The 11,886-nt window shown below is 34.5% G+C and overlaps 1 protein-coding gene across 2 annotated transcripts in view; it reads left to right on the plus strand.

Annotated features, from left to right (window-relative positions):
- Positions 1 to 678: 678 nt before the first annotated feature.
- The window catches only part of LOC132306363 (structural maintenance of chromosomes protein 3), a 46,553-nt gene continuing 35,345 nt past the window's right edge, over positions 679 to 11,886 (plus strand). Inside the window, exons 1-10 of one of the 2 annotated variants that reach the window (XM_059803728.1) lie at positions 679 to 740; positions 927 to 967; positions 1,063 to 1,138; positions 4,890 to 4,928; positions 5,076 to 5,143; positions 5,241 to 5,312; positions 8,716 to 8,795; positions 8,915 to 8,993; positions 9,078 to 9,195; positions 9,297 to 9,472. In XM_059803728.1, coding sequence (XP_059659711.1) covers positions 953 to 967; positions 1,063 to 1,138; positions 4,890 to 4,928; positions 5,076 to 5,143; positions 5,241 to 5,312; positions 8,716 to 8,795; positions 8,915 to 8,993; positions 9,078 to 9,195; positions 9,297 to 9,472 — 723 coding nt within the window. In that variant the 5' untranslated portion in view covers positions 679 to 740; positions 927 to 952. Of the gene's footprint in view, positions 741 to 770; positions 826 to 926; positions 968 to 1,062; positions 1,139 to 4,889; positions 4,929 to 5,075; positions 5,144 to 5,240; positions 5,313 to 8,715; positions 8,796 to 8,914; positions 8,994 to 9,077; positions 9,196 to 9,296; positions 9,473 to 11,886 lie in introns of those variants that run through there. The other variant, XM_059803729.1, reaches the window with a different exon arrangement.

Below are 11,886 nucleotides of genomic sequence, written 5' to 3' on the forward strand. Positions count from 1 at the left end.
CTTTTAACCAAATACACCTTTCTTTTTTTTTTTATTTTATTTATTTTAATTAGGGATACTTGTGTCATTTTATTTTAAGAGTGGGCTGCATTTGGTTAAAATACAACTCCCTTTAACAAATAGTGCGTTTTATTATTTTAAGAGTGAAGTGCGTTTTGATTAAAATGTAATTCCCTTTAACAAATAGTTATTTATTTTTAAAATGACCAAATTACTATTTAAATGAATGATTATGAATTAAGGATACTTGTGTCATTTTATTTTAAGAGTGGGCTGCATTTGGTTAAAATACAACTCCCTTTAACAAGTAGTGCCGTTTTATTATTTTAAGAGTGAAGTGCTTTTTGATTAAAATGTAATTCCCTTTAAGAAGTAGTTATTTATTTTTAAAATGACCAAATTACTATTTAAATGGATGATTATTTTGTTTTAAAATAAGTGTGATCTATTGGAGTACTTTAGAAAGATAATCATGCCATTTTTCTTGCGATAAAAGTTGAGCGTAATATTTTTTACTTTTCAATTTTTTCATTTCACCGCTTAAAGTAAATTTTTTTTCCCTCCAATACTGAACGCCACCGTGGCGAGAGGTTGACATACTCTCTCTCTCTCCCCATCTTTATGATAATACATATACATATACATATACATATATATATATATATATAATATTGGAGTTTTAATAAAATCTGTCTCAACTTGCTTACGCTCTTCTACTCGAAGTCCTTCTGCAGCAATTGGTGAGAATTCAAATTAATCTCCACTTAACGAAACCCTAGAATCTGGTTTCAGCTAAATTCTGCTTCTTCTGAGCAATTCACTTCGGTGCCCTAAGTTTTCCTTCCTTTTCATTTTCTTTCCACTCATTTTCTCGGCAATCAATCAAAGCCACTGATCATGCTGTTTTCTTTGTGATTCCTGTACAGAAGAAGGATAATCTGGCGCTTTCAACATGCACATAAAGCAGGTATGCTTTACATTTTTGTTTTCCCGAGAATAATTAATTCAATTTTTTTTTTTTTAATTTTCTAATTTTTATGCGTTTTGGGATTTTGTGTCTAGGTTATTATCGAAGGGTTTAAGAGCTACAGAGAACAAGTTGCTACTGATCCTTTCAGTTCAAAAATTAATTGCGTTGGTAATGATCTTCTTCCTTACAATCGTCTTGAGATTTTGTCTTAGACTTGTTCTACAGTATATATAGTTAAAGCAGTGATAAGATTTGAAATGTCTCCATGCTTTATGTATCGTTTCAGCTTTCTATGATTTGAGTACATTGGTTTGGTCTTGTTCAATACACGGGATCATATCTGCTTCATATACAGTACTTTATAGGATCTGATTTAAAAACAAGAAGGAAAGCTTCTACGTTCTAACACAATATTTATGAAGTAATTTTATTGAAAAGAAGAATTGATTTAAATACAGACATGCTTCTTATTTGTAAATGTAAAATGAGATTTGAGTACGTGGAATAGTCAACCATGGAAGTGGATGTAGTGACCAATGTTTGGAAACGTCAACATGACTGATTTTTAAATTTTAAAAAAATTAACAAAATTTCAAACTCACGAGTCTAGCAGATAGTAAAATATAAGCAATCTACAACATTTTAAAGCAATAAATGACAAACCAGAATCCACTATATGAGTTAACAGACTCTATCCCAGGAATCTCCTATTTACCTCATTGTACAGAAGTCTCCAATCTTTTCCCCCTAAAAGTCTTCACAGAGCTCTTCTGTTTGGCAACAACGTCTTCTCCTCACGAACCCGCTTCTCTCATGTCAGTCCCAAGCCACTAATCGTCCAAGCGTCAATCTAGTAGTGGATTGAACTTGTAGTGTTGAACTGATCTTTGGAGTATGCAGCAACAAATGTCAACACATATGCACACACTCACCAACTAATGTAGTTGACAAATGTGAAAGAAAAAAAGTGATTCACTGAAAAATTCACAAAGAAATTTGCTCTCAATACGATTTATATGATGTTCTACTTGTGTGTACAGGTTTGTCCTAGTGTCATGCATTTATAGGCAGCCAAGTAGTACTGTATAGGTTTTTCCTAGTGATATTTTCCATTTCTTTTCCTTGCTATTTCCATCTAACCAAATGGAGCCTTAGAAAATTTAAAATATAAAAAGTTCCTAAAACATATTTCATGCAATGTAAAAACATTTTATGGAATCAAAATAATATTGGAACATGGAAATTTAGAGACCCTAGATCTGCAATGCATGAACGTTAATTGGTGAGTACATCAGCGTGTCAAATTACCTTTTTACCCTTGAATGTAACATGAATTCCATCTTCAATCGTGGGAGGTAACCAACACTAACTAACTTTTAAACAATTTCTAAACTAAGCTAGAAATTAAAACAAAAGTACATTCTCAGTTTTGTTTTACAAAATTTGGTCCTATTGACCTAATATCTCTCCTGTCGTTTGTCTGTCTGAATGATTAGATTGGTCCAAATTGGTCCAACCGGTGGGTCAATTAGGCTAACCAATATGATGTCAAATTGGTATATTTTTACTCAAAATTCGTGTTGTAATATGTCAAAATGTTTTGAGTTATGCGGGACATCTGATGAAGACATGTCAGACACAGAATCGTGAAAATTATGACGGAAAGTTTACATTCTCAATCACACATTTAGGTCACAGGTAAATTTACCTTGTTAGACCTTAGGTTGACCCCTTTTGATTCTGGAAGTGTTTCTAAAACATTGCTTATCAAAATTGAAGCTTTAAATGATTTTCGAAATTGGATTTCAAATTGGAAAACAGGGGCTATTGATCGAATACTTTCCAAGTAGCATTGGTCAAAAGGGTTGATCCATTGAAATTGTTCCAGGTAAAATCTTTTTAAAACCAGAATGCATTGATCGAAGTGTTTGATCAATCATTACGTTTTGATGAAGGTTCGATTGATCAAACTTGTTGACCTTAATTTTTAGAAACTCTCTCAATATACAATTTTATAAGGTTTCAATTACCTAAAACGCATGGGACTTCAATATTGGCAAAAAATATGGGGTTATGGTCAGTCAAGAAGATAGAGGAGAGTGTTTATGTAATCTAGGGTTTCCCAAAGACCATTCCATGTGTGATTGAATATTCAATAAGGATAAAATATTTCATTTGATCCTGTTCAACCGAACAATCATAGCAGACATGGGCATGTGTGTGAGAGTACCAACTATGAAAAAAAAACACAATCAAATTAGACATGGGCAAGCAATCACTAGAGAAGCAGGTTCGCGAATAGTGGATGCTGTAGATGAGTAGAGGAACGACTTGGAGACTTTCGGTGTAAAGTTCAGCATCATTTGTGTCTAGAGATAACTAGGGTTTCGAGGGTGAGTAAATTGTGAACCTACTTATATTTTCTTTCTCAATAGTGGATTTGTGCCCGACTGGATTAGGTCCCATGGTTTTTCCCTCTAGATTTTTTCGAGTAAAAGATCTTGTGTCTCAACAAGTTTCTAATATGCAAAAAGGACGAGGGATTGGTCGTTGAGGGTTTAGAGGCCCTATTTGGCCTTGTGCAGCTTTTGCAGACTCGTTTTTCTTTTAAACTCCTTTTATACAATTTTTACTTGTCAAAAAAAAAAAGAAAGGGTGCAAGAAGGATGAGAGATTGGTCGATGCCCAAATTTGCAAATGGATTATTTTTAGTATATTTTTTCTAAAATTGATAATATGAGTCATTTTTTTGTTCAAAGTACTTGGCTCAAAGTTAGTTCATCTATCGAATGACTCAACCAACCTAGATTGTTATAAAAAAAAAAAAAAAAAAAAAAAAAAAAAATCCGACCTAGATTCCTAAGTCCTACCTTAAAGTGATTGTGATTAGCTAAAGTTGTCAAGTTGTCATTCTTGCAACTCCATCTTCATTCATCACTCCACTTCAGAGATCGTCTTCCTTGACAAGACGACTCATGGTGGACTCTTTTGTGCATGTTGTGTTCAGCATACACCCATATTTCATGAAAGGATAGGCCTAGGATAGGCCTATGCTAATTACAATTGTCTAACACCTTCCACCTCCATCCCTAAATGAAGACGAAAAATGAGCTTCACGCTTCAAACAAAAAGAAAAATTTGTGTCATTTTGCTTTGACATCATGGAACAAAATTAAGTCTTCATATCTTCTTGCTTGGTGGAAGAGGCTAATCTTGACTCTTTCTTCTTGCTAATGCCTCACTATTTTTTTTCCCCCTTCATTATTCCACCAAGGGATTCATAGAAAAAAGTCAAGAAAATTTAGATTTATTAAACCTTTGAAAATAGTGTGCGTGTATATATGCATTTATAAAATGTCAAAGGTCAAGAAAATGTGGTGAAAGTTTTATTTATTTATTTTTTTAAACATAAAATTTAGTGGTTTCTATATATGCATCTAATAAAATTCCTACAGAAGTAATTATAAAATTGTTGTTTAACATTGTTAAATAGAGAACACCATTTGATAAAAATTGGCAACATATAAGATCAAAGTGAGAAATATCTTCAAAAAGTTCATTCTTGTATGAAGAATGGGAATCTCTTATCCTTTGAAGTAGTTTCTCGTGCAGTACTTGTTGAAGTTACTCCACCCAGTATCACTGTAGTGAATTTAATCGGAGAACCACCTCATTTTGTTGCAGGCAAGATTTTTGATGAGGTATAGATTCTCTTAGTAAGCAAGGAGTTTGTGACTGTTATGTTGGTTTGAAACTTGTAGTATTTATTCTTCATTTTATTAGCATTCCCTTATATCGTAATATAATGAAATTATCTATTTAAAAGTTCTTGATTCAGACAATACATAAGTGTTGGTGTTACTATTGGTATCCACTGTTGTTTCTTTTGAAACAAGTTGTATAATGATATTCTCTGCAGTTGGTGCTAATGGATCTGGCAAGTCGAACTTCTTTCATGGTAAGCAAGTCTACTCTTCATCAAGTGTATTGTTTTTGCTTTTTTACTGATACTTTCCATGGAGATTGATTGATGTTGAACTGCTTCCTCTTATTATTGTCTTCCTGTACTTATTTTGGTTTATGTTTTGAAATTGATCATTTGTAGCAATACGTTTTGTAATAAGCGACCTCTTCCAAAACCTGCGCAGTGAAGATAGGCATGCATTTCTCCATGTATGTTCTGCAATATATTAGTTCTCTAGCAATTATATTCAGTAATTCTTCTAAATCACTGTCATTTTCTAAATGGTTTTTATTTCGAATTATCCAGGAAGGTGCCGGACACCAAGTGTTATCTGCATTTGTGGAGATTGTATTTGATAACTCTGACAATCGCATCCCGGTAATCTTAGTAACCAGATTAGTCCTCTCCGAATTTTTTAATTTCCTGGGAAATTAAGTTATAAAGGAAGTTCCGGGGAACATAATTTGTTGCATATCTTTAGGTAGTGAAATCGTTTATTTTATTGTTTTCATAGATAAGTGTTGGTCCAGCCTATGCGGGATGCATACATTTGCGTAATTTATCTATTTTTTTTTTTAATTTTTAATTTTATTGATAAGTAAAATGTATTAGAAAGATACATTGTTCTACGTGCTTGATATTTTGCTCTGAGGGTTCTTCCAGTTGCATCATTTGCACTGTCAAGAACCAACAACAGCACAGTTACAAGCATTTTTTTTTTTTTTTTTGGTTCTTCTTGCAAAAGCAATTTTATGAACTCCTTGTGTATCAATGGTATTGTCTATGGTTTCATGTTGCATTTTTGCATATGCTATCTTTGAAACGGTAAAATTTCTGTTAAAAACCAATGATGTGGAATTTTTAATACCAGGGTGTAGATTTAGTCCCTGATTGGTTTATTACAATGGAAAAATGTTGCCATGAAAGAGTATAGAGGGCTTCTGTTTTTGTGCAGTTGTAATTGGTCGTGCTCCCCCTTTGAGCGTTCTTTAATGAATTTTACTTGTAAAAAAAAAAGAAGCAAATGCTGCTGTGAAAGTTAGCCATCAATTCTAATAACTCCATTGCAAAAAAGAAAAATGATTGAAAAACGGATCCTTCATTTGGTTCTTCAAGAGAAGGAGAGAAAAGAGAGTGCTTTTAAAAGCTTTGAGTACCTGGAGAGGAGATTCCTGCATGCCAAACATCTTCTAGAAAAAAAAAGGAACGTTAATCACCTCATAATATCTCATTATCCAACTAGATTAAAACCTCATGCTTTAATTTCCCAATGCTTTAACCACCTCATTGTCGTGTGTGAGCATTGAAGGTTATAGTTTGTATGCCTTTGTGGAAGATAGAGTAAATCAGTCAATAACATTGGCTAATGGGTAGCCATTTCACCATTGAAATGGCCTACTAAGCTTCTCCTATATACACCATTTGTGTGGCGCTGATTCTTGTCACGAGGAGTTTTCTCAAATTTCATTACCTTGGATACATGCAAGGAGGCTTGGAGAATTCAGGAAAGTTTTAAAAGTTTTCCCTGGAGGAAAAATGTTTTGAGCATCTTCCCCTCCTTACCCCTCTCTCTCTTTGGGATCTAGATGGAGTGAAAGACTTCTATGACAAACAAAGGGCCAAAGGAAACGATTTTGAGCATTTTCCTCTCTCTGAGATAAAATGAAGAGTAAAGGACATATATGATGAACAAAGTGCCAAATCTGAAGGTCTACCTGCGCGATGATTATATCATTATACCACTTGGCATGCTTTTGAAGGAAGGGTAAAAATTATATTTCGTACTTCCCCAAAATGTATATGATGAAGAATCTCTCCAATTACTGGAGCTTGTACCCAATGGGACAGCCACAATAATCACCAATTAATTAGACTTAGAATGAGAATCTCTTTCCTGTCAATCTGAATTATTCTTAGATCAACCAATGCCAAATCTGAAGACATAGGTGGAGAACAAAGGACTTCTGTGATAAACAAAGCTCCAAATCTAAAGATCGACCTGGGCAATAATTATACCACTTGGCATGCTTTTGAAGGTAGGCTAAACATTATATTTCCTACTTCCCCAAAATATATTTGATGAAGAATCTCTCCAATTACCGGAGCTTGGACCCAGTGGGACAGCCACAGTAATCATCCACTTAATTAGACTTAGAATGAGAACCTCAAGGTCAAGCTTTCTCACTGCTCATACAAAAGCTGATGGAGGCAAGGAGTATGCACTTCATACACTGATGAAAAGTTGGTGCAGGACAAATATCAATTGATGCTGTTTACAATTTTCTTTACTTTGGGCTGGCAGCTTAAGACAATACAGAAAATTTTATATTAGCCACTTAAAGGATGGAAGAAATTTTGCAAGCTGTGTGGAAGGGAAGGCTTGGAATAGGCTTATATTTGGAGGAATATTTTGACAGCAACTAATCATGTATTTGAAGTGTTAATTAAAAACTTGAAGTGTTGGAAAAGGTGGAGATATTATTTGGAAAAGGTGGAGATATTATTTGAAGTGTTAATCAGGGTGGGTTTTTTGACGACCTGGGCCCTGGCTCCATTGATGGCTTGCTGGTTCGAAGGCTCTGTTGTCTCTGTTTATTCGGTTCTGCTGCAACCACAATAATTTAATTCAGAGTGTTGATTGCTTTTTGGGAAAATGGGACTAGTTATGATTAGAATTAGGGTCATTACCCAGTGTGGTTTCCTTTAATAGAGTGTGCTGGGAGGTCAGAAAGGATACAGACCTAACCTATGACATCTTTTGCACAAAGTGGCTGCCCTTAGGAATCAAATTCGATTTCTTATGCTTGATAGTGCGGTGCATTTTATCACTAAACTACTTATAATTAGGATTAAACCACAAAAACCTTCAAGTTAAAAAAAATCTATCGAGTTAAAAGACTTAATTTTAGAAGTTTCTTGATGTCTCAATTGTACTTGGAATAAGGCTTCAAAATTAGAAACTTCCTACTTTGATTAAAAAACCTTCCTAAATGTACTAAAGAGTTAAGGCCATATATACAGGCTCTTTAACAAAATCAAGCTCATTCACTAACAAAGACAAATCATGTAGCCATGAATAATACCTTTAAGAACTTAAAGCATGAAATTGTGATCTATCCTTGACTATAATATATATATATATATATATATATATATATAAAGCAAGTGGTATGCTAAATAAAAATAAAAATTAAAGACTTGATTCAAAGGAATTTTTGTTATTAAAGATCCCATCTGGGTTCCATGTAAAATTCCTGGTATGATCCCTTCTCGTGATCCACTTAAAGAACACAAAAGAGCACGGAACCTAAAAAGACTTTGCTTCTCCTGTGTTGGGAATGCCAGTTAGTACTTCTGAAAAGTTAGGTTTCTCTAGATCCTCAAGTGTGCCTCAACATTGAAATCCAAACACTTTTTAAATTTCTCAAGTTCTCTTTCTTTGAATTTGCTCTTTCTTGACCTTATGAATTACATCACATGTGCTCATCTTTAACTTCAATCAGCCCCTTCAAACCCTGGTCCAGCTTTGATAAAACCTATTCTCTTCCTCTATTGATGTTCATGTGACTGTCCAAGTTTATGTTTTATGCTTTAAAATAAATGAGTTATATCTTAATTAGTATGATGTAATTGTTCAAGTGTTTGGATATGCGCTTTTCTTCTTTTTCAATTTCCTTTGCCTTTATTTCTCTCATCGCCAGTCACATGCATCATGACCACATAATCTTGGCTCATTCTTTTTTGTAAAGTGTTTTTTGGTCTTCTTCTGTACTCTTGATAGGTTGATAAGGAGGAGGTGCGCTTGCGGAGAACAATTGGTCTTAAAAAGGATGAATATTTCTTGGATGGAAAGCATATCACGTGAGTATTGATATCATGTCTTATGTAAATAACTGTTCTGTTCTTCATGCTTTTCTTTCCTTATAATCTCCCCTTCGGTTATTTTTAGTTGAATGATAAAAAGTAATATAATTTTGCAGTAAAACAGAAGTTATGAATTTACTAGAAAGTGCTGGGTTCTCTCGGTCCAACCCTTACTATGTTGTGCAGCAGGGGAAGGTACAGTGCTTTAGCTCATATGATTTGTGCATTTTTTATTTATTTATTTTTATCACTCTTAATACATGTGTATTTGTTTCATAGATAGCGTCACTGACAACGATGAAAGACTCTGAGCGACTTGACCTGCTGAAGGAAATTGGTGGGACACGAGTTTACGAGGAGAGGCGTCGTGAAAGTTTGAAAATTATGCAAGAAACTGGCAAGTTATCATCGAGTTATTTGATTTTTGCATTTTGTGATTGCTTCAGTACAAAATATTTCTTTTTTCCTAAATGTACAAAATATCTCTTTTTTAATCAGGTAATAAGAGAAAGCAGATTATTCAAGTTGTTCAGTATTTGGATGAGAGATTAAAGGAGCTGGATGAAGAGAAAGAGGAGCTGAGAAAATATCAGCAGCTTGACAAGCAGCGGAAATCTCTAGAATACACCATTTATGACAAAGAACTTCATGATGCAAGGCAGAAATTGGGGGAGGTCAGTTACTTAGATGCTTACACTTGTGTAGAAAGCACAATTTCTGGTTGAAGTTCTAATATTTTACTGTATTGTTAATTGGAATATCAACTATAATATTTGTTTAAATGATTTAAACTGGAAATTTTGATGTTAATGAGTTGTTAATGGAGAAAAGAAACAAAACGTGCTGGGATAGATCTCAGGAGATATATATATATTTTCATTTCATTCTTTCTTTCCTTTCATTTGTTTAATTTTAAGTTCTTTTCATTGAGAACATGGGGATGAAGTGATACACAAAATCAGGTGGCTCTTAATTTTGTAAACCGAAAAGTTTTAGTATTCCGAGGGAGAAATCTAGTAACAGTCAATGAGGCCCCATGTAGTTTGTCTGACAATATGCTTAAGTTTGCACTTTTCTTTTTTCAAATTCTACCCAGCTCCTTCATAGCTAAAATGAAATACCAGGTTTTAAAATATCGGTTGAGACAGGACGATTCAGCCGAGTTGTAATGGTCTTGGCCAGAGTTGATACAGTTTGGCCCCGGTATATCATCGAGAATGAGAATCACAAGGGACTTGGGTGACTAGGCTGAGTCAGGGTTGTAATGGCCAAATTGTCCCTTTTAAGCTTGCAGGTTCAATCCTGCCCATTTTCCCTCCTCCTCTCTCCAACAGCCCCTCACCTCTATGCTCATCCTAAACCCTAAATCCATGAATGAAACCTCAAAGAAATAATATCTTGGCCTACATCCCTAATTGCTCCAAGCTTTCAAGTTAATGAGTAATTCACACCCCACCCCCACCCCCTCCAACACCTAAATCTAACATGAAAAGTGTTATTTGATAGGTATTCCTTGTTTTCAAGTTTCAACTTCCATTATAGGACATCGATGTGTATGCTATATTTTTCTTTCAATGTGTTGTATTTGGTCAATTGATTTACTCCCTATTTAACTACATGTGGCGGCATAAATAAAGTGAACAAGAAAATACGTATTTACTGTTGACAACCTAAATACCATGTAGAGGGGTCACTCATGACAAATCACCTTTAAAAATTCATCAAAATCCTTTAATATAATTACAAATCCATAAATATTTGATTTTGGAGTAAAAACATAAAAGTTCCATAACAGCTTGATTAGGCCATGGTGTGTAAGGTGAGAAATTTTTTTATGAGTGGTATTCGGTACCATTTCATAATTCCCGTTACACCCTTCATCCTTTACCAAGACCGCGTCCACGATTAAGAACGCTTTCTACGTCAATCTTTTTTTTTTTTAAAAAAAGAGTACACAATTATTTTTTGAGTATTCTGCCATTGGAGATTGGAATAAGATTCTTAAGAGCTGAGTTTTTAGCATCAAATGGACTTCTAGATCCAAAATTTGATGCATTGCTCAATCAAGCTTAATGCCGAAGCTACTCTGATAGTGATGGATAGTATAGACTTCTCGTACTTATAGGCATGTCTTCTAAGGTCTTAGACCATATTATAGACTAATTCAAGTGACACGACATACTATGAAACAAATGTGAGTTTTCAAAACTGATAGATGCAGAGTTATCAGGGATGCTCTTTTGGTTCATAATAAGGTATTACCTTTGGTTCTCCCATTAGGAAGGGTTCAGTGGTATACTGATACGATCTTGATGGATAATAATCAAAATTATATAAAAATAATTGAGTCAATGAGATTTGTTCCTTTTGGTGGGTGATTGTTCAATTAAATTACTTCCCTCCCTTCCATTTTTGAGGTTTCTTTTGATTAGCCTACTACGAAAAGCCACTTTATTCTTCTTTATTAAAATAAAAATAGCGATTATGAAGGTCTGTAATGAAAACTTACTTTCTAAAAAAGGCCATAATCCATAAGAACTCAATAATTATTAAAACTTTTGCGTGGGGTTAGACTTATATTGGATAGAGGAGTCTTATTACTAATACAGTAATGCTGGCAGGAATTTCTCAAAATAATGAGGAAGATAGGGGGTGGGGGGTGGGGAAGGGGTCCTTCCGTTAGTCACTTCGAGTTTGAGCTGATCTGATTCTCAATGTCAGCACTGCATTTGTTTCCCCTTGACATGGGGCTTTTTCTGCTAGAAAATGAAGTTTTTGGAGATTTGTTTTCTTTCTTATAGCTTATGCTTATTTCTTGTCATTGATTGCGATGGCAAGGTGCAGAGACAGTATGATGGTGATAATTAATATTGGCAAGATGGTAGAGGGGATAAAACTGTGGTATATTACAAGAATTCAAGGGTACCTTCTATGTCTTCTCCTCATCTGTCTGGGTTCTGCGGTGGTGTGTAATTTTGCTCAGCCTCCCAAGCCACTCTCCCCAGTTTAGGTTTTGGCTGGCATGCAAAGGTTTCCAATGTCAAATTTGGTTTTCTTGTAGGAGCGCCCTGTCCCAAACTGGATCCTA

The sequence above is a fragment of the Cornus florida genome, unplaced genomic scaffold, assembly GCF_030987335.1.
Source record: "Cornus florida cultivar Cherokee Brave unplaced genomic scaffold, ASM3098733v1 CherokeeBrave_3.0.0_Hap2_Chr05, whole genome shotgun sequence".
Lineage (NCBI taxonomy): Eukaryota > Viridiplantae > Streptophyta > Magnoliopsida > Cornales > Cornaceae > Cornus > Cornus florida.